The 25,769-nt window shown below is 54.5% G+C and overlaps 1 protein-coding gene across 5 annotated transcripts; it reads right to left on the reverse strand.

Annotated features, from left to right (window-relative positions):
• Positions 1 to 2,582: 2,582 nt before the first annotated feature.
• Positions 2,583 to 25,357, reverse strand: Dennd4b (DENN domain containing 4B). Of its 5 annotated transcripts, none has more exons than XM_045138209.1 (28): positions 25,339 to 25,357; positions 22,274 to 22,613; positions 21,244 to 21,496; positions 20,929 to 20,998; positions 20,592 to 20,761; positions 20,273 to 20,517; positions 17,866 to 17,932; positions 17,709 to 17,767; positions 17,401 to 17,545; positions 16,950 to 17,125; positions 16,688 to 16,788; positions 14,223 to 14,438; positions 13,584 to 13,729; positions 12,930 to 13,069; positions 12,711 to 12,837; positions 10,801 to 11,007; positions 9,224 to 9,352; positions 7,958 to 8,177; positions 7,427 to 7,594; positions 6,774 to 7,165; positions 6,458 to 6,580; positions 6,148 to 6,317; positions 5,923 to 6,055; positions 5,068 to 5,304; positions 4,011 to 4,128; positions 3,756 to 3,921; positions 3,605 to 3,669; positions 2,583 to 3,508 (listed from the first exon to the last, which is right to left on the reverse strand). In XM_045138209.1, exons 2-28 carry the CDS (start codon positions 22,588 to 22,590, stop codon positions 3,363 to 3,365), a joined length of 4,506 nt encoding a protein of 1,501 aa, XP_044994144.1. In that variant the 5' UTR covers positions 22,591 to 22,613; positions 25,339 to 25,357; the 3' UTR covers positions 2,583 to 3,362. The 5 variants fall into 5 exon arrangements, with proteins under 5 accessions (XP_044994144.1, XP_044994143.1, XP_044994141.1 ...); XM_045138208.1 differs by lacking the exon at positions 25,339 to 25,357 and adding an exon at positions 24,810 to 24,864; XM_045138206.1 differs by lacking the exon at positions 25,339 to 25,357 and adding an exon at positions 23,604 to 24,395.
• Positions 25,358 to 25,769: the final 412 nt, after the last annotated feature.

Consider the following 25,769-nt stretch of genomic DNA (forward strand, 5'->3'; position numbering starts at 1 on the left):
GGCCTTGTGCTCCAGAGAGTGGGATGGACCAAAATCCGGCAGCCTGTGCTTCACTAGTTTCAGGGTGTATATTCCATTCTTGCAGCTCTCAACCGTGACTGTAGCTTGAATTAAGGGATTGGCGTGTGGGGAGGGGAGGATTTAATTTAGTGACTGCTAGTTCAGAAATGTCTTTGTAAGAACAGAGCTTGGGATTGGAGGGACGGCTTAGCGGTTAAGGCTTTTGCCTGCAAAGCCAAAGGACTCAGATTCCATTCCATAGGACCCACATCAGCCAGATGCACAAGGGGGCACGCGCGTCTGGAGTTCGTTTGCAGTGGCTGCAGGCCCTGGTGTGCCCATCCTCTCTCTCTGCCTCTTTCTCTGAGGTAAATAAATAAAAACAAACAAATAAATAAATAAATCAGGACTGGCACAGATGCAGCACTATGGAAGGCCAGGTAATGGGGGGGGTCACATTTATCTGTGTTCGCATGGAAACTACTTAAATATTTGTTTTATATGGCTATATTTACTCGCTTTTCAAACATATTAAAAATGTGCCCCTCAGCTGCTGAGCAAGTATTTGTAGCTTGTACAATGGCAGAATGGGCCCAAAGCTTAGTGTTGTGACCCATTTTGAAAATAAAGTATCTTGAGCCAGGTATGGTGGCACACACCTTTAATCCCAGCGCTCGGAGGTGGAAGGATCATCCTGAGTTCAAGGCCACCTTGAGACAACATAATGAATTCCAGGTCAGCCTGAGTTAGAGTGAAACACTACCTTGAAAAAAAAAAAAAGAAAAGAAAAGAAAAAGAAAAAGAGACAGGTGTGGTGGTGCATGCCTTTAATCCCAATACTCGGGAGACAGAAGTAGGAGAATTGCCATGAGTTCGAGGCCACGCTGAGACTACATAGTGAATTCCACATCAGCCTGGGTTAGAGTGAGACCCTACCTCAAAAAAAAAAAAAAAAAAAAAAGAAGAAAGAAAGAAAATAAAGTATCTTGAAATAAAATAAATAAATAAAAGGCCAATTCTGATGAGTGGGTCTTAATCAGAAATTAAGGTGCTGTGAGGATTCCTTTCTGAAGAGGGCATCTCCCACCTAGCACATCAAGTGCCACGGCGTAAGCCTGGGTTCCCTCCTTGGCAGCTCCTGCAGGACACTGGAAAAGGCACGAGGCAAAAGGCTCTTACTCCCCAGAAATTGGCACAAAAAAACTTTTTTTTGTTTTGTTTTTCGAGGTAGAGTCTCACTCTGGCCCAGTCTGACCTTGGAATTCACTATATAGTCTCAGGGTGGCCTTGAACTCACAGCAATCCTTCTACCTCTGCCTCCCCAGTGCTGGGATTAAAGGCGTGCGCCACCACACGAGGCCCTAAAAAGCTTTTGTAAACCATGTTCTCCAAGTCATTTATTTTGTTAACTAATTCCCTTTGGTAATTGGTTTTGCAGCACTGGTAGACTTTATTTCATTATATGGAGGGAAGGGACAGAAGAGAGACCTGTGAGTGGGCCAGAGATTAGAAAAATTATGCCCACGGAGGTAGGAAGATCTCTGTGAATTCTAGGCCAGCCCGGCCTAGAGCGAGACCCTGCCTCAAGAAAAAAAAAAAAAAAAAAAAAAAAAAAAAAAAAAGGCATGGTGGCGCAAGCCGTTTTTTAAAATTTTTTATTTATTTATTTGAGAGCGACAGACACAGAGAGATAGACAGATAGAGGGAGAGAGAGAATGGGCGTGCCAGGGCTTCCAGCCTCTGCAAATGAACTCTAGACGCGTGCGCTCCCTTGTGCATCTGGCTAACGTGGGACCTGGGGAACCGAGCCTCGAACCGGGGTCCTTAGGCTTCTCAGGCAAGCGCTTAACCGCTAAGCTATCTCTCCAGCCCGGCGCATGCCTTTAATCCCAACACTTGGGAGGCAGAGGTAGGAGGGTCACTATGAGATGGAGGCCACCCTGAGTCTACATAGTGAATTTCAGGTCAGCCTGGGCTAAAGTGAGACCCTACCTCTAAAAACAAAAACAAACAACAACAAAAAAAACCAATTAGGCCCACCTGCCTGACATTCACATGTAACAAGCCCCCTTCCTCTTGGCTCCTGTTGTCGCAGCGCCGCCTTCAGGCTGAGACCCTGAGTTGCAGGAGCGCAGCCAGACTCTGCACCGTCTAACCGGGGCTGGGGTGGCTGCCAGCGTCCCTGGGCGGCCTGCGGAGCGCCAACATCAACTACCGGAGAAAGTTGTCATCTCTGTGGAGGGGGGGTGGGGGGGGGTGTGGGCATTGGGGGGGAGACACTGGGAAAGAGGAAATAAGGCAAAGATGAGCTCAGGGTGCCCCTGAGAATGGAGCCTTTGTGTGGGATACAGATGAGGGACAAGGGGGTGATTGTGTGGGCGGGCTGGAAGTGCTACGCAGACTGGCACTGCCATAGCCGGAGCCAGATCCACCCCTCTCCTGCTCCAAGGGGCCCACACTGGACGTGATCGGCAAAAATGGGGCAAAGGACGGAAAGGTGGAAAACAGAATGTATAAGCCAGGTGCAACTGTGAGGTATTCAATCCCCGACTACCCCAAATCCAAGGAACAGGAGGCAGAAGAAAAAAAGACAGAGCAGCTTTTATTATATTTACATCCAACACAACTTTGCAAGGGAACAATCCTTATTGCACAGGTCAGAACCCTGGGTGGGTGAGACATTCCCCGAGGAGGCGTGGACGAGAAGGACAAGGACTGGACGAGGCGCCAAACTCTTCCCAAGGGGAGACCTGAGGCCCCTCGAGGTCCCAGTGCCTGGCTTGCAAGGAGCTACAAAGCGTGGCGCCCCGGTTCCTTTCTCTGTTTCTCTCCGTGAGAACTTCCTATGCGTGGGAGCTGTGGCTCCAGAATAAATAACTTGAAATAAAATATCAACACTAAGACCGAAAGGCATGGAGAGCTTTGAGCTCCTTCAGCATCAGTGAGGAAGGGAGCCGTCAGTGGTGGGGGATGGGAGTCCTCCCTTCCACTCGGGCTCAGGAGGCCCTGTATCCTTCCAGTTGTTTTTTAAAACAAAAACTTATAAGACTACCAGGGCATTGTAGATCTAGGGATACCCTGGAGAGGAGTTCCTAGACAGAACCGGGGCGTAACAGACTTGTGCCAAGTCCTCCAGCTCTCCCCCACGTCAAGGCAAACAAAATGGGCAGGTTGGAGATGGGGAAGCGTGGCTTTCGGTCACAGCAGGTCCCTCTTCCTGCTGTTCCCACTTGCAGCCTCGGCCGAGCAGGCTTCCAGGCCTCTCCCCAACGCCCCTCTGAAGGGAATAGGGAAGAGGTTATGTCCAGACCCTCGCTCCCTCACCTCCCAGTCCCGGGCTGGAAAGGGGAGCCAAAGGGTCCCTAGCATTCCAGAGGTGCTCCAAAGCATTTCCGGCAGTCAATGGCCTTGGGAGTGGGCATTTGTGCCCGCCGCTGGCGCAGTTCCTCCTTGCCCATGCTGCTGGCCAATTTGTTAAAGGCAGACTTGTACTTCTTGTCAAAGGCCACTAGGGAAAAAGACGCAAGTTGACACATTAGGATCCCAAACTTCCACACCTGGTTCCACACCCCCAACTCCTCAGCCCCGTCTCTGCGGCCTTCACCTATGTCCACGTGGTCTTTGCCCAGGGCAGCCATTGTCAGGAATAAGATCTCGCGGTAGATGCCCCTGTGGCGGGCACAGAAAGGTTTGAGCGATAAAAATAAGGTGGTGTGAAGAACAGGGCAAGGGCCGGGCAGGCGGGGGCACCGTACCTCTGAAGGTGCAAGCCAGTGGGAGGGGGTCCCAGAGTCTCCAGCAGGAGCCCCACAGCCTTGTGCACCTCACTGAGCCCCACGTGGCGCAGGACTGACTCCAGCAAAGCCAGACTGAGACACGGCGGCACCGGGCCCGGCCACACGATCCGCTGGGGGACCTGGCCTTCCGGGAGAGGAAGGTCCGGTTGGCACCAGGGCCACCAAACAGGGAGACCAGCCCCTTGAACCCCAAATCAGATATGCCAAACTCACTGTGGACCCTCCAGAGCACGTAGAGAGGTGGGCAGCTGTTAGGATCAGGGGTCAGGACATCCCACAGCAATCGCACCTGCACGGAGGCTGGATCGGGGGTCAGCCAAGACGACGGTGCCTGGGGGACGGAGACGGGGAAGACAGCCTGAGCTCACTGGGCAGGAGACAGAGCACAAGGAGGAGATTGGAAGGTTCACAGAAACAGAGGGCATTACAGAACATAATCCAGGAGAGAGCAGAAAGGAACCCTCATCTCCCATCTCTTGAGCAAAGACTTTGTTTTTTTAAATTATTTATTAATTTATTTGACATAGAAAGAGAGGGAGAGAGGGAGAATGGGCGTGCCAGAGCCTCCAGCCACTGCAAATGAACTGCAGACACATGCGCCCCCTTGTGCATCTGGCTGACATGGGACCTGGGGAATCAAACCTGGGTCCTTTGGCTTTGTAGGCCAGCGCCTTAGCCACTAAGCCCTTCCCTCCAGCCCCAAAGGCTTTGTTTTAATCCATTATTTTCCTAATACCTGGAACCTAAAAGATGTTCAACAAATGCTGGTGGAATGAACATTAAATGCATTGTTTTCCAGATGCTAGGAAGCACATAAAATACCTATTCAATAGCCCTGTGAGGTCGCTGTTTGTGCCATACTGCTGGTAACAAAACTGAGGCTCAGAGTGGTAAAATACAGGGCTCAGCTACAGCAGACAACACAGCCCAGGCTTCCTCCAGTGCCGGGGACGGATGGGACTAAGGGGCCGAGGGCTGGGAGGTGAGGACGGCGCTAAAGGACCGAGAGCTGGGAGGTGAGGACGGGACTAAGGGGCCGAGAGCTAGGAAGTGAGGACGGGACTAAGGGACCGAGAGCTGGGAGGTGAGGACGGGACTAAGGGGGGCTGAGAGCTGGGAGGTGAGGACGGGGCTAAGGGGCCGAGAGCTAGGAAGTGAGGACGGGGCTAAGGGGGGCTGAGAGCTGGGAGGTGAGGACGGGGCTAAGGGGCCGAGAGCTGGGAGGTGCGTGGGTGACACATGGAAGCAAGGAACACATGGAGGCGCTGACCTGGCTGGATGGGGGACCATCACAGGAAGCCAAAACCAATCCTGGTAGAACACTAGGCAGGCGCAGCCGTTGGAAATACCACAGAAGGTTCCAGAAGATGATGGGGTGAGCAGCAGGAAGTTCAGGCAACGCCAACACCTCACTGCCCTCGTTCTCAACCAGCGACTCCAGCTCCTTGCGCAGCACCAGGGGGCTCAGGTATGCCCACGCCCCACCCTCAATCTGCTGGGAGGCACCCTGTCAGGCACAAAGCAGGAGGCTGGTCAGGGTCATGTGCCAAGGGCCCACGCCCACTGCGCTGCCTCACACTGAACCAGCAAGTTTGAAAGGTTCCGGACTTACACTCGATGCCCACCTACCTGACACCACCTCTCAACCCCATTCCCACCCAAGACAACGCATTTCCATTCCCCACACTCGGGCCAGGCGTGGTGGCGCACGCCTTTAATCCCAGCACTCGGGAGGCAGAGGTAGGAGGATCTCTGTGAGTTCAAGGCCACCCTGAGACTACACAACAAACTCCAAGTCAGCCTGGGCTAGAGCAAGACCCTACCTCAAAAAATAAAAACAGGGCTGGAGAGATGGCTTAGCAGTTAAGCACTTGCCTACGAAGCCTAAGGACCCCAGTTCAAGGCTCGATTCCCCAGAACCCATGTTAGCCAAATGCACAAGAGGGCACACGCATCTGGAGTTCGTTTGCAGTGGCTGGAGGCCCTGGCGTGCCCATTCTCTCTCACTCTCTCTCTCTGCCTCTTTCTCTGTCACTTTCAAATAAATAAACATAACACACAAAAAATTAAAAAAATAAAAACCACACAGAATCCATTCCCCATATGCCTTGGGCCCAGTCCTTACCCCCGTATGCCCATTGTAGAGCTGGGGCTCATCCAGAGCCAGGCAGAGCCTGCGGTCACTGAGCACGGGGCCAGGACCCCCAGGGACAGGAGCGTCTTTGTTGCCACCGGCACCGGCAGGGACAGGCTTGGGACTGAGGGCACGACAGGGGACAGCAGGAGATGGGTCAGCTCTTGCAGTGCCACGTCCCTGTCCCACCCACGGCACTCGCCTTGCTTTGGGCACCTGGGCCGGGCATCAAGGGTCTGGACACTGAGCAGAGGCACAAAGGGGCAGGCGCAGAAGGGACACGTCGTGTTGAGGTTAGAGTCGTCAGGTGCCCAGCCGGCCATGATGTCCTCATCATACACCAGTGAGTCACAGGCGCGGCACAAGGAGCAGCTGGACAGCAGGATCTACGGGCAGGGAGAGCCCAGGCAACAGGTCCGGCCGGGCCTCGGCATGCTGAAGCCCACCCACGGCCTCTGTCCACCTCCTCCCGTCCCCTGCCTTTGCTGGGGGAAGGAGCGGGGTGTGGGCAGTGCGTTATCCTCACTTCAAGGGAAGGTGGCTGGAAGGGTCCAGGGGCGTCGCTGAGGCGCTCAGAAGAACGGCGGAGGCTGTGGCTGCTGAGAGAAGACTCTGAGAGGTCCCATTCACTGCCCAGAGAGGCTGAGCTCTGCCGTTACATGAGAAATCACAGTCAACCAGCCCCATACCCCTTCATGCAGAATGCTGGCTCCATCCACTCTCAGAGCCTCCTCCTTGGGCATCCTCCCAGGGAGCAGCCTCTTGCCCTCCAGGCCCATCTACCTGGCACCACCCCGGGCCTTGTCAATCACAGGGTAACTGGACCTCCCCTTGCTGGCTACCTCAGAAGCAGTGGATCCAGGGCGCTCCCGGGGCCACAGCAGGCTGTCCATGGGACTGCGGAGGGCTGCGGTGGGCAGGTCAGGGGGCAGATCAGCTGGGGGGATGCGAGAGGCAGCAGGGGAGCGGCGGGAAGGAGTGAGCAGCTGTTGCAGGCGGGCACCCAGCCCTCGTCGGGGGGTGCCAGCCTCATCCTGGCGTGCGCTGGCTTTGGATCCCCGCCTACTTAGCCCTCCAGGGGTGTCGGTGGACTGGGCACTCAGTGCTGAGCCCGAGCCCCCTGGGCTCCCTCCAGGTGCCAGCTCCTCCCCTGTGAGGCTCAGATCTGAGAGACTTCCATCATGCCAAGGCAGGGGTGATCCACGGGGTTCCAGGACCCCCAAGGCCTCAATCACTGCAGGACCAAAGAGAATGGAGAAATGAAGCCCAGCTGTCTTCCAGCCACCCTTCTCCTAGGTGAAGACAATCCCCAGCTACAGAAACTCCAGCACCACAACTCACCGTGACAAGATTCCCTCAGAGGACACAGTGCCACTACCTACTACAGAGGGCCACCCTCTACCCTGGCCCTAGTTTTCCCCCCTGTCTCCCTGGCAAGCGGTTAGGAAAGTTCCATTGGAGGGAAGGAGAGGGGCATCCGGATAAGCGCACTCACTGTGAGCCACACCAGCCTCCACCGTGGGCTGTGCCCCCCGGGCACTCCCTAGGCTGCCACTCTTCACAAGGCGCCCAACGGGTGATGCTGATTCCTTCAGACTTCGCCCAGCCCAAGTTGTCTGGCGTTGGAGGGGGCGGGTTGGCGAGGGGCGCTCCAGAAAGGCCTCTACGGGAGACAGAAGAGTTTTGCCCCTATTCCAAAACAGCCCCCCAGACGGACCTGGGTTTGCAGAGGTCCTCCAAGGTAGAAACATATGCCTTTTACTACCAAACAAATGCAACTGGCCCATCCCCAGAAGCCACATGCTAACCACAAGGCCAGGCCCAGCTCTCCATCTGAACCTGGCCATCCCTGTTCCAGCTGTTTCTTTAGATGGCATCTCTGAGTATGGCAGTCCAGCTAGGATCTCACCGAGAGTGTGGTGCGGGCTTGCCTTAAAGAAACAGCAGTTCTCCAGGCCAAGCACTAGAATTGCAGGCATGATCCACTACAGCTGACCCCAAGGCTGCCTCACGAGGCCCTACCCACCTGTCTCAGAGCTGCCTGTCTCCTGGTGCCTGGCCGCCTGTTGTGGCGGCCGCGACCGCTGCTGCTGCTGCTGCTGCTGCTGCTGCTGCTGCTGCTGCTGTCGCTGCCTTTCTCTCAAGGGCTGGCGGAACTGAGCAGCCCCCAGGACGACATTCCGGAGCTTGGCCCAGCGCAGGCGCCCACCAGGTGTACCAGATGGCCACTTGCTTTCCAGCACAGCCTGCCAAGCACAGTACCAACCAGGATGGTCTGATTCCACACTCTGACCCCAGTGATACCTAATCTTCTGTCCTAGGGCCCCAGGGACCACCTTTCCCTCCAGATATCCTGCCTAGGACTGTCTGGCCAATGGCTCAGCCATTATCAGGAGCAGAGCCAAAAATGTATGACTAGACTGTACTATTTTGTTTGTTTCAAGGTAAGGTCTCACTCTAGCCCAGGCTGCCCTGGAACTCACTCTGTAGTCTCAGGCTGGCCTACGAACTCACAGTGATCCTCCTACCTCTGCCTCCTGAGAGCTGGGATTAAAAGGCGTGTGCTACCACACCTGGCTAGACTGTACTATTTACAAACTGAATGGCTTTGAAAATATCATTTCAGGGCTGGAGAGATAGATTATCAGTAAAGGTGCTTGTGCAAAGCCTAAGGACCCAGGTTCAATTCCCCAGTACCCATGTAAGCCAGTTGTGCAAGGTGGCGTATGTATCTGGAAGTCCTTTGCAGTGGCTGGAGGCCCTGGCATGCCCATTCTCTCTCTATCTGTCTCTCTCTCTCTCTCTCTCAAATAAGTAAATAAATTAAATAATTTCAATTTTTGGGTCATTTAATTTCCACATCTGAAAAACAGAAGGTACTTTAGGGTCACGGCTAACAGGCCAAGATCAGGAAACATGGATGTGCATTCGCTCACATTCGGACCCCTGGCTTGTTCACTGAGGGGTCTTGGGAAAGTTATGAATTCTCTGCAACTTCGACTTATCTGCCCCCCCCATGATCATTCCAGCCTACGGGCACTGTGGAGAGAAAATGCTCGAAAATGCGCACTGAGTCCGGCACAGCGCCTGGCACGTTGGCTCTGTGCTCGCTCTGGTTGGGGGGGGGGTGGGCTGTGGGTGGGAGGCCAGATGAGGAAAGCGCCTGTCAGTGTGAAGGCGCCTCGGGAGCAGGGGGGGTGAAAAAGGCCTGGAAGGTGCCTGGAGCAGGGACGGCAGCAGCATCTTCCCCAAACCCAGCCCGGCACAGGCCGCCCCCCTGCTCCTCCAGTACCTTGTTGTAGTAACCGTAGGTGATGGTATTGGGCACGACGCCCGCCCGCCGCATCTCCAGCATGACGCGCACAGACAGCACGGGCTGCCCGTAGTGTGAGCAGAGCTGCATCAGCACCCTGTAACAGACCTGGCCGAGGGGAGACAGAATGGAGAACATAAGCCCGCACCCTCTCCCACCTCCTTTCATTTCCTTATTTTTAATTTTAATTTTCATTTATTTGTTTAGAGCAAAAGACAGAGTGAGAAAGAGGCAAACAGATAGAGAGAGAGAGAGAGAGAGAGAGAGAGAGAGAGAGAGAGAAAGAGAATGGGCATGCCAGGACCTCTAACCACTGCAAACGAACTCCAGATACATGTGTCACCTTGTGCATCTGGCTAACGTGGGTTCTGGGGAATTGAACCTCGAACCAGGGTCCTTAGGCTTCAAGGGCAAGTGCTCACCCACTAAGCCATCTCTCCAGCTCCTATTTTTTTTAACATATTTGTTTATATACTTTTTTTTTTGAGAGAGAGGGCAGAATACATAGTGTAAGCTGGCACCCTCTCCTTTTTCTAAAAAATATTTATTTACTTCTTTATTTGAGAGAGAGAATAGGCACACCAAGGCCTCCAGCCATTGCAAACGAACTCCAGACACATGCACCCCCTTGTGCATCTGGCTTATGAGGGTCCTGGGGAATCGAACCAGGATCTTTTGGCTTTGCAAGTAAATGCCTTAACCACTAAGCCATTTCTCTGGCCCCCACCTCCTTTCTTAAATTACTTAATTAATTGATTAATTATTTTTGTTTTTTCTTTTTGGTTTTTCGAGGTAAGATCTCACTCTAGCCCAGGCTGACCTAGGATTCACTGTGCATTCTGAGGGTGGCCTTGAACTCACAGCGATCCTCTTACCTCTGCCTCCCCAGTGCTGGGATGTGAAGCATGAGCCTCGACACCTGGCTCCCTTTTTGTCATTTTTGTTGTTCAGGTTTTAAAAAATATTTTATTTATTGATTTATTTATTTAAGAGGAGGAGGGGCAAAGGCTAAATAGAGAGAGAGAGAGAGAGAGAGAATGGGCGCACCAGAGCCTCCTAGCCACTGCAAATGAACTCCAGACACATGTGCCACCTTGTGCATCCGGCTTTACATGGGTACTTGGGACTAGAATCTGGATTCTTTGACTTTGCAGGCAAGTGCCTTGACCACTAAGCCCGTATTTCAGGTTTTTTGTTTTTGTTTTTTGTTTTGAGGTGGGGTCTCACTCTAGCCCAGGCTGACCTAGAATTCACTATGGAGTCTTAGGGTGGCCTCGAACTCACAGCGATCCTCCTACCTCTGCCTCCCGGGTGTGGGATGAAAGGTGTGCTGCGTGCACCACCACACCCGGCCTCCTCCACCTCTGAATTCTCACAGAGCTCAGTGGCCCTGACAGCTCCCTGCTGCTCTGCTGCTCCCTGAACATGCTCGCTGACTCTGAATGTTGACGGAGCACCGGCCGTCTCTTTCCTCGACCCCGCCAAGTGCCCCTCTCACAGCCACCACGGCTGGACAAACCTGCCTGGGACTAGGGACGCCAGCAGCGGCTGCCTACCTCGTCAGGAAGCACCACCTTGCGGTTCTCCATCTCACGCAGCACATGGTAGGCCGTGTGCAGTGCCCGCACGCGGGAGGGCGCCGACCGCACGTAGGCAGGCAGACACAGGAACCACAGGCCGTAGCAGTGCCCCAGCAGGCACCGGGCCCAGAGCTCGGGCACAGTCGCGGACTTCTGTGCCATCCGCTGCGCAATCTTCATCTCCTGGGCGAGGCCGGGGGTGGGGGGAGACATACTAAGACAAAAGGCAGGTTTCCTTTCGTTTTCTGTATTGACTCATTTGCAAGCAGAGGAGAGAGAATTAGAGAAATGGGTGCACCAGGGCCTCCAGATGCATGTACCATTTTATGTAAGAACTGAGGAATTAAACCTGGGCAGTCAGGCTTTGAAGTAAGTGTCTTTAACCACTAAGATATCTCCCCAGTCTGTCCTTCCTTTCTTTCTTTTCTTTTCCTTTCCCTTTTTCCTTCCTTCCTTCCTTCCTTCCTTCCTTCCTTCCTTCCTTCCTTCTTTCTCTCTTTCTTTCTTCTTCTTCCTCCTCCTCCTTCTTCTTTTCTTGCTTTTTTCCAGGTGGGGTCTTGCTCTAGCCCAGACTGACCTGTAATTCACTATGTAGTCTCAGGCTGGCCTCTAACTCACGACAGTCTTCCTACCTCTGCCTCCCAAATGCTGGATTTTATTAAAGACTTACAGCACCATGCCTGGCTCCTCCTCCTTTTATTTTTTAATATTATATTTACTTATTTATTCATTTATTTATGAGAGAGAAAAACTCCAGGTACATGTGCCACCTTGTACATCTGGCTTTATGTGGGTCCTTTAGGTTTGCTGGTAAGTGCCTTAATGCCTAAGTCATCTCTCTAACTCTATGTTTTTTGTTGTTATTGGTATTTGTTTGTTTTGTTTTTTTGAGGTAGGGTCTAAAATCTCTGGTCCAGGCTGACCTGGAATTCACTATGGAGTCTCAGGGTGGCCTAAAACTCATGGAGATCCTATCTCTGCCTCCTAAGTGCTGGGATTAAAGGCACATGCCACCACACCCAGCTTATTTTTTACTTTTTATTTATTTGCGAGCAGAGAGAGTAAGAGTGAGAGTGAGGACTGATGGCTCAGTGGTTAAGGAACTTGGTTGCAAAGACTGATGACCTGGGTTCATTTCCCCAGTACTGATGTAAAGCCAGATGCACAAAGTGGCACCTGCATGTGGAATTTGTTTATGGTGGTTAGGAGGCCCCAGAGGCATGCTCATCTATCTCTCTATCTGCCTCTCTCTATCTGAAATAAATAAAAACTTTTTTTTAAAAAAGATGATGAAGCAACTGGAGAGATGTCAGCTGTTGAGGTGCTTGCCTGTGAAGCCTAAAAATCCATATTCGACTCTCTCCAGATCCCACGTAAGCCAGACGCACAAAGGTGAGGCACGCGCAAGGCCGCACATGCCCACTAGGTGGCACAAGAATCTTGCATGTGACTTCAGTGGCTGAGGCCCTGGCACACCAATTCTCCCTCTCTAAAACAATAAATAAATATTAAACACACACACACACCCCTGGCGTGGTGGTGCACACTTTCAATCCCAGCACTTGGGAGGCAGAGGTAGGAGGATCACCATGAGATCGAGGCCACCCCAAGACTACACAGTGAATTCCAGGTCAGAATAGACTAGAGTGAAACCCTACCTCAAAAAAGCAAAGAAAAAGAGCAACAACAACAAAAAGATGAGGATGAGGAAGACAGTAGTAACAAAAACTACTGTGTGTACAGTGCTTTTGCTGGGCCAGGCTTATGCAAACCTCCTAACAGCTTTGGGGGAGAAGCACCATTATTACCCGTAAGTGACCCATGAAACTGAAGTCAAAGCCCATGGCTCGAGCCAAGCCCCCCTGCGAAGCCCACCTGCTGGTTACCTGTTTGGTGCGGCGAGGGGCAGGACTGCTGGGTGTGCTGCGGCATGGGCCCGGCACAGGCAGGGCCCCTTGCTTTGCCTGGGGAGACTCAAACAGCTCAGGTTGTAGCTCTGGGAACCCATCGTAACTGGAGGGGCACAGAGAAGCAACATGGGGCACCGAGCACGGGGCTAACCAAGCACGGGTCTTGGACTGTGTGAACGGAGAGAGTCCTCTCACCAGTACTGGGGAGCGGATTCACCGCTGTCCGTGACTGGGGGTTCCTCTGGGGGGGTGATAAAGACAGTGAGTTCACTTCCTGACAGTTCCTCCAACTCCACTAAGGGCGTTGGCTCAGGCTTCTCCTGCTCTGGATGGACCTAGAACAGGACGGTCGGAGAGTCAGCACTGGGCTGGGGACAGAGTTCCGTCGGCAGATTGCTCGTGTCGCACGCGGGACACCATGACTTCGTAAAGCCGGCGTGGCGGAGCAGGCCTGTTACATCAGCAGAGGCAGGAGGATCAGAAGTCCATCCTCATACTCAGCTACTTAAGGAATTCGAGGCCAGCCTAGGATACGCGAGACCCTGGGGAGAGAGAGAGAGACAGACAGACAGACAGACAGAGCAAGCCAGGGTAGCTAGAAGACAGCACCTCCCAGAAAAGCATATCTAGAGTCTTGAAGACACAGCTGGGGGATGGAGGGAGGGCCGGGCAGGCAGTAGGCACAGGACCACTATGTATAGCTTCCCGGGCTCTGCCTTCTAAGTAACTTCAGAGGCCTCACTGCAGTCACAGCTACGGCATGCATTGTGTCCACAAGCCAGGGGACAACAGAGACAATGGGGAGGGGAGCAGAGGCCAATGGATACGTACGTACAGAATGCCCAATACCTTGTCAACACAAGAGTCGAAGAACTCGAGGGCGGCGTGGCGCGCAGAGCCGAAGGAGCACTCCTCGATGAACTGGGAGAACATCTGCGTGTGCAGCAGCTGGGAGTACAGCTTGTGGCTGGAGCGCTCCCGGGACTTGAGGAAACCTGCGGGGGGCCGGGGGGAGGATCAGTCCGGAGAGGAAGGTCCCCAGCCCTCTCGGCCACAGCCAGACCCTCCTTGCATCCACTCTCGGTCCTCTGGCCACCCAGGACCCACAGCTGCCGAAGTCTGACGTGGCTTTGGCCTCTCTGGGACAAGGCCTCACACACCACGTAACCAGGTCAGCATCATTATCCACAGAATCCCTTTTATCATGTAGTCTACTGCTAGAGACTCCCAAGGGCGGGACACCCAACAGAGCGGTACCCCTGGGTGCCGCTCACCACCCTATGCCCAGGGCTTCTAGAAAGCAGCACCTATCTGGTTCGTCCTTGTGCCCTGACTCACTCCGAGACAAGAAGCGTGAATGGCTCAAAGCATGAGGGAAGTAAGTGGCAATCGAGAGGCTCCCAGTCCCCCCAAAATGCCTTCATCATGGAGGCCAGCCCCTGGCCATGCCCGCCCTCGACACTGCAAGCAGGGAGAGGCCCTCATCACCCTGAAGATAGAAGAGGTTCTCAACGTCTCGCGCCCCCTCCGAGGGGGCCTGGATGAGAGGGCGGAGGAAGTCCCGGTAGCCTTTGAGCAGACAGGCCATGAAACGCAGGAAGGCTCCCTGCACTTCTCGCTCCAGGCGGGCCCGGCGGCCGCACACGGCCTCGTAGTCGGTCAGCAGGAACTCCAGGGAGGTCTCTTCCTCCGGTCCAGTGTAAGCTGGGGACCAACACGCCTGAGAGTCAAGGCCGGCACCCACAGAACCGGCCTCACCCAGCTCCTCACGCCAGTGTTTCCACCTCTGCCAAACCTTGCACCAAGAATGGCTAAAAACCTACCTTTAGTAGCCGGGCGTGGTGGCACACGCCTTTAATCCCAGCACTTGGGAGGCACAGGTAGGAGGATCACCGTGAGTTCGAGGCCGCCCTGAGACTACATGGTGAATTCCAGGTCAGCCTGGGCTAGTGAGACCCTACCTCAAAACAAAACAAAACAAAAAAATCCTACATGAGTTTCAAGCCTCCCTGCTGAGAAGTTCAACCTCCTTTAAAAAAAAATTAATAATTTTATTTATTAGGCTGGAGGGATGGCTTAATAGTTAAGGCATTTGTCTGCAAAGCCAAAGGACCCAGATTCGATTCTCCAGGACTGTTAGCCAGATGCACAAGGGGGCGCATATGTCTGGAGTTTGTTTTCAGTGGCTGGAGGGCCTGGTGTGCCCATTCTCTCTCTTCCCCTCCCTTTTTCTCTGTCAAATAAATAAATACAAATGAAATAGTTTTGAAAATTTATTTATGTATTAGAGGGCTGGAGAGATGGCTTAGTGGTTAAAGTGCTTTGATTTCCCAGTACCCACGTAAAGCCAGATGCACAAAGTGGCACATGCATCTGGAGTTCATTTGCAGGGGCTGAAGGCCCAGGCATACCCTCTCTCTCTCTCTCTCTCTCTCTCTGCTTCTCCTCTTGCTCTCTCAAATAAAATAAGTAAATAAAAATTTTGTTTGTTTGTTTGATTTGAGGTAGGGTCTCACTCTGGTGCTGGATTAAAGGTGTGCACCACCACACATGGTGTGCATGCATTTGTGTGTGTGTGTATTTTTTATTTTATTTTTTTTGGTTTTTCAAGGTAGGGTATCACTCTAGCCCAGGCTGACCTGGAATTCACTATGGAGTCTCAGGGTGGCCTTCAACTCATGGTGATCCTTCTACCTCTGCTTCCTAAGTGCTGGGATTAAAGGCATGCGCCACCATGCCCGATTTCGTAAATAAATATTTTAAGAAACTATTTATTAGAGGGCTGGAGAGATGGCTTAGTGGTTAAGACGCTTGCCTGTGAAGTCTAAGGATTCAGGTTCGATTCTCTAGGTCCTGTGTAAACCAGATGTACAAGGTGGTACATGTGTCTGGAGTTCATTTGCAGTGGCTAGAGGATCTGGCATGCCCATTCTCTCCCTCTCCCTCCCTCCCTCTGTCTCTCTCCCTCTTTCTCTTCCTCTCACTGTCTCCAATAAATAAATAAAAATAAATCTTGAAATAGTTTTATTTAGCTGGACGTAGTGGCACACGCCTTTAATCCCAGCACTCGGGAGGCAGAGGTAGGAGGATCACTGTGAGTGAGGCCACCCTGAGACTACATAGTAAATTCTAGGTCAGCCTGGGCTAGAATGAGACCCTATCTTGAAACCCTCCCCCTCAAAAAAATTATTTATTAGAGAGGGGAGAGAGAAAGAAAATAGATGGACCAAGGCCTCTAGCCACTATAGACGAACACCAGACATATGCACCACCATGTTCATTTGGCTTACATGGGACTTGGAGAATTTAACCTGGGTCCTTGGGCTTCGCAGGCAAGTGCCTCCTTAACCCTTCAGCCATTTCTCTAGCCCAGCCCTTCTTTTTTATATTTATATATTTTTTCCCCCAAGATAGGGTCTCAGTCTAGCCCAAGCTGATCTGGAATTCACTATGTAGTCTCATGGTGACTTTGAACTCACAGCAATCCTCCTACCTCTGCCTCCTGAGTGCTGGGATTAAAGATGTGTGCCATGGGCTGGAGAGACGATTTAGCAGTTAAGGGGATGGCCTGCAAAGCCTAAGGACCCAGGTTGAATTCTCCAGGTCCCACATTAGCCAGATGCACAAGGTGGCACAAACATTTGGAGTTCATTTGTAGTGGCTGGAGGCCCTGATGCGCCCATTTTCTCTCCCTCTCTCTGTCCATCTATATCTAATAAATAAATAAATTTAAAAAGATTTTTAAAAATATTAGAAAAAAATATGCCCAGCTGCTGGTTCAACCTTGTTGATGTACTCAGGCCTTCTGCCAATCCATCCCTGTGATTTCGTTTCATTCCCACCACATCTAAACTCTAAGCTCTTCAAGGAAGAACCCCGCAGATTCCCCCAAACTGAGCTCTGAGGCCAGCAAACACCAGCTTTCAGCCTCCCCCTCCCACCAAGCTTCTCACTCTTGTCCAGCTGCTGGTGTAAAGTTGTCAGCGTGGCCAGCAAAAGCTTGTAGGGTTTGCGGGGCAAGGTCCGAGGGGAGAGGAGTTTCTTTTCTTCTGTCCTGAGGAATCACACGAGTAGAGAGGATGTTGGACTTCTCACAAGCCTCCCCTTCCTTGTTTTTGCCTAAAGCTCCTTTGAGCCAATAGCATCCACACCCACATACACCAGCCCTCGTCTGCTCACCACCCTGTAGACCCCAGATGAGACCGGGCCTCTTACTGGAAGAGCGTGTTGGTATCAAGATCAACACAGATGACATCAGCAGGTGGGTCATGCAGATCAAAATAGCTGGAGTGGATGCCCACAATGAAGGGCACGGGGGCACTCAGCACATCCGCCAACACCAACGGGCACAGGGGAATGTAGGGGCACTGCCAGTGCAGTGGGAAGATCATCTAGGCACCGGAGAATGAGAACCAGTGAGTGGATCCTGAGGCATCAGCTCGGGGTTTGCGGGGGGGGGGGGGGGGGGGGTGCAGGGGCGAGACAGCACTGGCCTTGGGAAGGTTGAACGAAGCCGCTGGAGCTGGTCTTCAAGAAGGACCCTATCCCTGAAGGCTGTCCCCAAGGACAGAGACTAAGGACAGCCGCCCCCACCCCCCAGAGCGAGGCGAAGTGAAGGGACAGTGCAGCGGTGGCGGGGAAGTCAAACGGACAAGGCGGCGCTCACCGAGACGAGGGCCTCGCCGACGCTGGTGAGCAGGTCCGGCCGCAGCGAGTGCACAAGCAGCTTGTGCTCCGTGAGGACAGCCAGCAGCAAGGTGACAGCCAGCTCGGGGCCCAGGCTCTGCAGCAGCTGCAGGAAGCTGGCACCGCTGCAGGTGGCGTGAGGAGAAACGGGGTCGCCAGGAGACTCTGGGGCCTCTTTCCCACACACTAGCCACGGACACCACCTGGGCCAGCCTGCAGAGTCCTTGACCCATCCTGTGTCATCACAGGCCACCTCCCCCCCCACCCACACACAGCCTGGGCACATACCTAAGGGGTAGGGGTGAGGATACAGGTTGGCAGAGGAGCAGGTTGTCATAGGGAGACATCTGAGAGGGCAGAGGAGCCGTGAGTCAAGATACTCACACCTAGGCCCTGTCAACTCCCCTCCTTGCACACCCAGCCCAGGCCCAGGCTCAGTGCTCACCTGCACGAGGATACGGGGTCTCTGGGGGGAAGGGAAAGGGACGTTGTGAATGAAGTGGGAGATGTGCCTGGGGAAGAGAGGGAAACCAGTGAGACAGACTCCCCGGCTATCAGTAACCTTCCCCCCCACATTTCCATCTCATGTCCCTAGGAGCCTCATTCCTTCCTGGACCCCACCGAGACTTGGATCACCTTATTCACAGAACTTATCAAATTTTTAAAAAAGAGAGAGAGTGAGACTTTCGCTAGGCATTGAGCGGCACACCTACATAGAAGATTCAACGCCAACCAGAGCTCCTTACTAAGATGAGCCTGTCTTTAAAAAAAAAAAAAGAAAAAGAAAGCCAGGCACGGTGGCACACACCTTTGATCCCAGCACTCGGGAGGCAGAGGTAGTAGGATCACCATGAGTTTGAGGCCACCCTGAGACTCCATAGTGAATTCCAGGTCAGCCTGGGCTAGCGTGAGACCCTACCTCAAAAAACAAAAACAAAAACAAAAGAAAAATAAGGGCTGGAGAGATGGCTTAGTGGTTAAGGCATCTGCCTGCAAAGCCAAAGGATCCCAGTTCGATTCTCCAGGACCCACGTAAGCCAGATGCACAAGGGGTGCATGCGTCTGGAGTTCGTCTGCAGTGGCTGGAGGCCCTGACATGCCCATTCTCTCCCTCTCTCTCTGCCTCTTTCTCTCTCTCAAATAAATAAATAAAATATATTAAAAAGAAAAAGAAAAACAAGGGCTGGAGAGATGGTTTAGAGGTTAAGGCTCATGTCTGTAAAGCCTAAGGACCCTGGTTTGATTTTCCAGGTCCCACGTTAGCCAGATGCACAAGGGGGCACATGCATCTGGAGTTTGTTTGCAGTGGCTAGAGGCCCTGGCATGCCCATTCTCACTCTCTTTCTCTCCCTCCCTCTCTCCATCTGTAATTAAATAAATAAAAGTAATTTTATTTATTTATTTTTTTGGTTTTTTTCAAGGTAGGGTCTCACTCTAGCCCAGGCTGACCTCGAACTCACTATGGGGTCTCAGGGTAGCCTCAAACTCACAGCAATCCTCCTACCTCTGCCTCCCGAGTGCTGGGATTAAAGGCTTGTGCCACCATGCCTGGCTAAATTTTTTTAAGTAAAAAAAAAGAAAAAAAGAGGACTGGAGGGATGGTTTAGAGTTAAGGTGCTTGCCTTGAAGCCTAAGGACCCAGGTTCAATTCCCTAGAACCCACATAAGCCAGATGCATATGGTGGTGCATGCATCTGGAGTTGATTTTCAGTGGCTAGAGGACCTGGTGCAACCATTCTCTCCCTCTCTCTCAAATAAATAAATATTTTTTTTAAAGAAAGAAAAGAAAAAAAGCCCGGTGTGGTGACAAACATCTTTAACCCCAGCACTCGGGAGGCAGAGGTAGGAAGATTGCCAAGAGTTTGAGGCCAGCCTGAGACTACCTGGGCTAGAATGAAATCCTACCTCGAAAAATCAAAACAAAACAAAACAAAGAGGGGCTGAAGGGATGGAGCAGCAGTAGTTAAGGTGCTTGACTTCAAGGCTTAACGACCCAGGTTCAATTCCCCAATACCCACATACAGCTGATGCACAAAGTGGTAGATGAATGTGGAGTGGCCAGAGGCTCTGGCACACATATCCCCCCCCCACAACTCTCTACTTTCATATAAATTTAAATTAGATTTAAATTTAAAAACAGCTGGGGGCTGGATAGAGATGGGTTAGTGGTTAAGGCAATTGCCTGTGAAGCCGGAAGACCCAAGTTTGCCTCCCCAGTACCTACATAAGCCAGATGCACAGGGTGGCACATGCGTCTGAAGTTTGTTTGCAATGGCTAGAGGCCCCGGTGCACCCATTCTCTCTCTATCTGCTTCTCCCCCCCCCGACCCTCTCTCAAATAAATAAATAATAAAAAGCTGGGTTCCGATGTGTACTACATGTGTGTAAGAAAAAAAGCAAGAGATTCCCTCTGGACACACATACAAGACCTTGCCCAAGCTGGGCACGGTGGCGCACGCCTTTAATCCCAGCACTCGGGAGGCAGAGGTAGGAGGATCGCCAAGAGTTGGAGGCCACCCTGAGGCTACATAGTGAGTTCCAGGTCAGCCTGGGCTAGGGTGAGACCCTACCTCGAAAAACCAAACAAACCACCAAACAAACAAACAAAAAAGGCCTTGCCCAGACCCAACTGAAAAGAGCAGACTGGATTTCGGTCTCCACTTAACCACCAGCCAGTGGCATTTTCCACTGAACAAGATGCACAACCACACGGTGCAGCCCTCCCCCTCCCCGGGAGCTCCTGTATCCCCTGCCCCATCTCCATGCCAACGGCATCCTCCCCGGGGCCTGGGGCGCGCGGCGCGGTGCCGGGGCAGTCATACTCGGCGCGGTGCCGGGGCGGCCGTACTCACGCTTCCAAGGGCAGGCGGTGCGGGCCGGACACAGAGTACCGGTAAAGGAAGGTGAGGAAGGCGCGGAAGGCCGGGAAGGCGGGCCAGCGCGACAGCACGGCGATGGCTCTCCGGCTCCGCACCGCGCGGCCCCCCAGGACGCGGCCCCGCTCCACGGCGCTCAGCAGACCCAGCGCCCGCGCCTGCCTCTCTGACAGCCTGGTCCTCGGGAACGCTTCATAGAACTGCAGGGCGGCACCATACACCTGGCATGGGTAGTGGGGCGGTCAGACAGGCCCTGTACGGCCTGGACCCCTTCACCACACTCCCGCACACCCACCTTATCACCAGCAGCGCCCGTGAGCACAAAAGTGGAGAAGACGGGTACTGGGTACTTGGTGTGGGCAGGCCAGCACTCGATGGTGGCCCCCATGGGCAAGCAGAAGACGGGCACTGACTCCGGCAGCGGGAAAGCCTCGTTGTCCTCCTCTGGGTAGCGGCCCAGCAGCTCTACACCCCAGCAGAGTTGAGAGCACCCAAAAGAGGGAGGGGCCCATCAGACTCCAAGGAAAGGGAGCAGGCGGCAAGGGGGAAATCAGTGAAGGTACCAGCCAAGTGGCACCAGGGCACAGGGACGTGGAGGGTCTAAAGGTAGGAGGGACAAGGGGACCACTTACCTGCCTCGTAGGCCAGAGTGTTGGCCTTGGCCAGGCCCACCTTGTAACAGAGGTGCACGGCCGGGCCCCACTGCCCCAGAAATGACAGGAGACAAGAAGACAAATGAATGACTCAGGTTTCCGGGGCCCATTTTCTCTCTCCCACCCTTAGGTCGTCCTTTGTCCTCAGAGCTGCCCCTAATCCCAACAGCCCAGGGTGAGTCACCTCTGCTCTGCCCCTGGTGTGAGAGGTCACCAGATGTCCTTTGTGCCCAGTGTCCACATCCTCACACTGGGTGCCCAGGTCTCAGCTGGCGACCCTTCAGTGCCACTCACCATGCCAGGGTTGAGGTTGCGAGGCAACCGGCAGTAAGTATGTGGAGTGCCCTCACCCTTGCTGGGCAGCACCAGGCAGAGGTCAGTGATGCCCAGGGCATGCAGCCCTGCCCCCTCCGCTGCCCGCCGGTACATGAGATAGGTACGGGGATGTCCAGGGCCCGGGGGGGCCAGGTTGGCTGAATGGCTGTACGGTGTCATATCAAGCACTTGGAAGCCAGGCTTGGGACGATCCTTCCCCTCGTAGAACACCCTGAGCAGAAAAATACGAAGAGGTCAAGGCAGAAAAGAAAAAAACAAACAAAAAAAAAAAACCCACCAAGACCCTGCCATCCTTGCCAGATCTGTCTACCTGGTATCCCAGACCCACCATGCACTCTCAGCTTGGTCAAACTCTGGGACAAGAACCCACCTCTTCTAGCTGAACTCTGTCCTCCAGAGTCCTTCCCCACTTTTGCCTTGGGTACTGTTTCTGAATCTATAACCATCCCCCATGACTTCCACAGCTCCCACTTGTGAACACACTCAGACGGGACTGTCCCAGCCGGGCATGGGGGGGTGCACGGCCTTTAATCCCAGCACTCGGGAGGCAAAGGCAGAGGCAGGAGAATTGCCGTGAGTTCGAGGCCACCCTGAGACTACATAGTGAATTCCAGGTCAACTGGGCCAGATTGAGACCCTACCTCGAAAAACCAAAAAAAAAAAAAAAAAGGTGACGGACTGTTCTAAGTCCCTCACATGGGTCATCCCATTTCATCTTCTGAATCAACCACCTCTGTGAAGAGTTATTAGTTATTACGCCCACTTTGCAGATGAGGAAACATGCCCTCAGAAGGTTCCAGAACCTGCCCAAGAGTAGAGGGCTACTGAACAACAGTGCCAACATGTGAGCCCAAATCTACGTCCATGCACCTTGAACCTCCACTCCCATTCCCACAGGCCTCCCATCAACTCACATCCCTACTCTTCCTAGCTCTCCCAGAAGCCCTCCCAATCTCCCCTGGTGCCAGCACATGTAGGGGCCACATACCCCAGTTCCACGAGGGGGGGCTTGTCACGGCCCCTGCGGTAGCAGATGACTGGCTGAGTTCCACTCAGTAGCCCAGCACTGAGTTCCAAAGGGTGGCCCCCAGCGGAGGTCAGGATGCATGTGTAGCCCTGGGGCACCTCCTCACCCAGTGCCCTAGCAATGACAGCCACATCTGTGATGGGATCGGCTGGCCGGGGAGGACGCAAGGACCCAGTGGGTTCTGGAACCCAAGTTTCTTCAGGGATAGGTGCTCCGTTTCCTGCAAGCCCAGCCACCACGAAATAGTCCACCAGCCGGGGGGGCCGCTCCTCTGCCATGGCCCCCCCTTCACTCACAGCATCTGGAATAGTCAATTGAGAGGGAGACCAAGATGGAGCAAGAGAGGGTGGTGTTGCCATCACAACCAGTGACACCCCTCCCCCCTTTTTGGTCTTCCTAGTCCTTCCCACGAAAGACAAGATAAATGGTCAGCCAGTCCTGAACTCTCCCACCCGGCTGTGACATCAGTTAAGGCCCTCGAATCCCACCACAGCTCTTCAGAGACCAGGCCCGTCCCTTCCTCTCAGTGGTGCCAACCCTCTCTCCAAAGAACCCAAACTTCACCACGCACAGCGAACCTGGGCTCTGACATCATATTGCTCACCTATCCCCTCTAAAGGCCGGCCCCTCCTCTCTCCCTACACATGCAACCACATTTACTATGACCACGATTATTTTCCGCAATGACCTGCATGACTCATTCATTGTAGCCATGACATCATACCATCTTAGCCTTCTAAGAGGATCCCGGCCTTCTGCTTGCTCCAGGTATGACATCCTAAGAACCTCCTGATGTAGGGGATGCTCTTGGAGCACCCACTTTTACTAAGAATTTTTAAGAGCTTCCTACAGATTTCTGGGAAAGTTCACAAAACACAAAGATCACCAATCTGGCCCAACGAACAACCAGTGAATTCCCACCTTCAGGAACCTTAGCTATGTCCTGCAGTTTTAGAGTCAAAGTGGCTGGAGGAGGACTGAGGAGATGGCTTAGCAGTTAAGGTACTTAACTTGCCTGCAAAGCCAAAGGACCCAGGATCAACTCCCCAGGACCCACGTAAGCCAGATGCACAAGATGGCACATGCATCTGGAGTTCGTTTGCAGTGGCTGGAGGTCCTGGCGCACCCATTCTCTCTATCTGTCTATCTTTGAAATAAATAAAAAACATATTAAAGATAAATAAATACAAAATGGCTAGAGGAGACAGTTCCAACCATCACATGCCCTATGCTGCCCAGCCAAGCCCTAAGAGATTCAGTCCCACAACAGTCTTGGTAACCGCGTTCTCACCTGCCTCCATGGCCCAACCCTGGGGAGTAGGAGCCCCAAGAGTCCTGAGGCTTCTGGGGTGCTGAATGTCGGAAAGAGGCTGGAGGGTGGCTTGGAGCCCCTTCCCCCGCTAGCTGGAGGAGTGTTTCAGAGGGGCAGGGAGGTTACTTCCTGAAAGGGCAGAGGAAGCTGTGCTCGGCAGAAGTGGGGCCTCTGGGTGTGTGTCGTGGGGGAGGGGAAAGCACTATCTCCAAGGTGCCAGCACAGCGTCAGGTCAAGTAGGAACCTTAGGCTAAGGGTCCTGGGCAAGGCCCAGGAGGCTCTGAATGTCTCAAAGGACGCCCAGCGAAATTCTTCCCCTAACCCTCCCCACGCCACCGCAGAGACCCGAGGAGCCAGGCCGGCTGGCCAGCTCTCTTCTTAACCTGGCCACACTTGCCCCATCACCAGCTAAATTTAGCCTCCATGTGTGGGAGGTGAAGCCAGGAGTCATCGGCGTCAGGCTCTTGATTTAACTCCAGGACACACAGCACCCTCTCTCAGGCACTGCAGGCCAGTGGGGAACCCTGTGTCCCAGGCGGTGACCCTCTGAGAGGCCATCGGGTGGCTCTGGTCCTCAGGGTCTGTGCATGGGGTGGCCGGGGATGTGGGGGGAGCTTCCCCTCTCCCAGCCAGAGGGGTGTCCTACACATGGGGCAACCCTGTCTGTCTCCTTTGGGACAAGCAAAGGGCACTGGTGTCACACGGTGGAGGTGGAGGGCCCCAACGCCCACACGATGTCGGGGCGCAGGGAAATGGGGTTAGGACACAGGGCACGCAGAAGGGATGGGGGGGAAGGAGACTGAGCGCAAAGGAGCCAGGAGGGACCGAGGACGTGACGGCAGCAGCGCCGGCAGCCGCGTGACACCCCCCCCTCGGCCCCAGGGAGGGAGCGAGGAGGAGGAGGAGGGATGGGTGCCCGGGCCCGGCACCCGCGGGAGCAGGAGGGTGCAGGGGGATGGGGTGCCCGCCGCACGGCACGGCACGGCACGGCACGGCCCGCTAGCTAGCAGCAGGCTGCGCCCTGGCCCTGGGCTTTCACTTCCCCGGGGGAGAGGAAGCGGAACCAGATGTGCAGCGCTGGGCCACAGCTGGGGGCGGCGGGCGGGTGCTCGGGACGCCCCTCCCCCTCCCCCGCCCGCGTCCCTCCCTCGCGGCTTCCCCGCCCGCCGCCCGCCCGGCCCCTACCTGCCTGCCTGCCTCGCGGCTCACCGGCCGGCCCGGCCCGTGGACGGCTGAGTCGAGGGCGGGCCGGCGGGCGGGCGGGCTCGGGGCTGGCTACCCGGCCCCGGACATGGCGCTTGCGGGCCGGACAGCGAGTGGAGGCGGCCGAGGGCGCCGAGCACGGAGGAGGGAGCCCGGCCGAGGGACGGCGCGGAGGTCTGGGCGGTCCCCGCCGCGCCGCGCCGCGCTGCGCCACGCGCCGGCGGCTCAGACCGCGCGGCCGTCCCGGCGTCCGCGGCGCCGCGCTCTCCGGGGCACCCCGCTCTCCCCGCTCATCTCGCACCCTGTCTCCCCGCAGCACCCCAACTCCAGGGCGCGCGCACACACACCCCTGCACCAGCGTGGCCGCCGGCCGTGACCCTGACAAGCGCCTGCCTGCCCGGAGCGCGGCCGCCTGCAGCGCGACCTCTGGCGGCTGGGAGGGCCCCCTGCATCCCACCGCCACCCCCCAAGGTGGCTCCCCACCGCGGGCGGGACGGCGCTGGACACTGACCCCTGGCGGGGGTCTCACCCCCAACTCGCCGCCACTCCAGTGGAGCTTCGGTCCCGCCCTACAAGTGGGACGTGGTGTGTGCGCCCGGGCTACGGGGTGTGTTGGGGGGGGGGCCCTGAAGACCTAGACTTAGGAAACCCTGGTGGCTCCACCCACTTCCAAGTTTAGAATCCACTAGCCAAAGCAGAAATTCTCGGTTCTCTTTTCTGGAAATGACAATATCAGAAAGAGGAAGAGAGGCCAGCCCTGTAGGAAGTGGAGCAGGATAGCGGAGACAGGGTTAACCTAACCGGGAACAGCACGCCTTTTCACTGTGCTGGGGTGGGGGGCGGGCGGGCGGGAAGCAGAGGCTCAGGGCCCCCGAAGGGATGGCAAAGCCACTCCGAAAGCAAACCTCTCCAGAACACATTTGCCCCCAGCATCTGCAGAGT

The sequence above is a fragment of the Jaculus jaculus genome, chromosome 19, assembly GCF_020740685.1.
Source record: "Jaculus jaculus isolate mJacJac1 chromosome 19, mJacJac1.mat.Y.cur, whole genome shotgun sequence".
NCBI lineage: Eukaryota > Metazoa > Chordata > Mammalia > Rodentia > Dipodidae > Jaculus > Jaculus jaculus.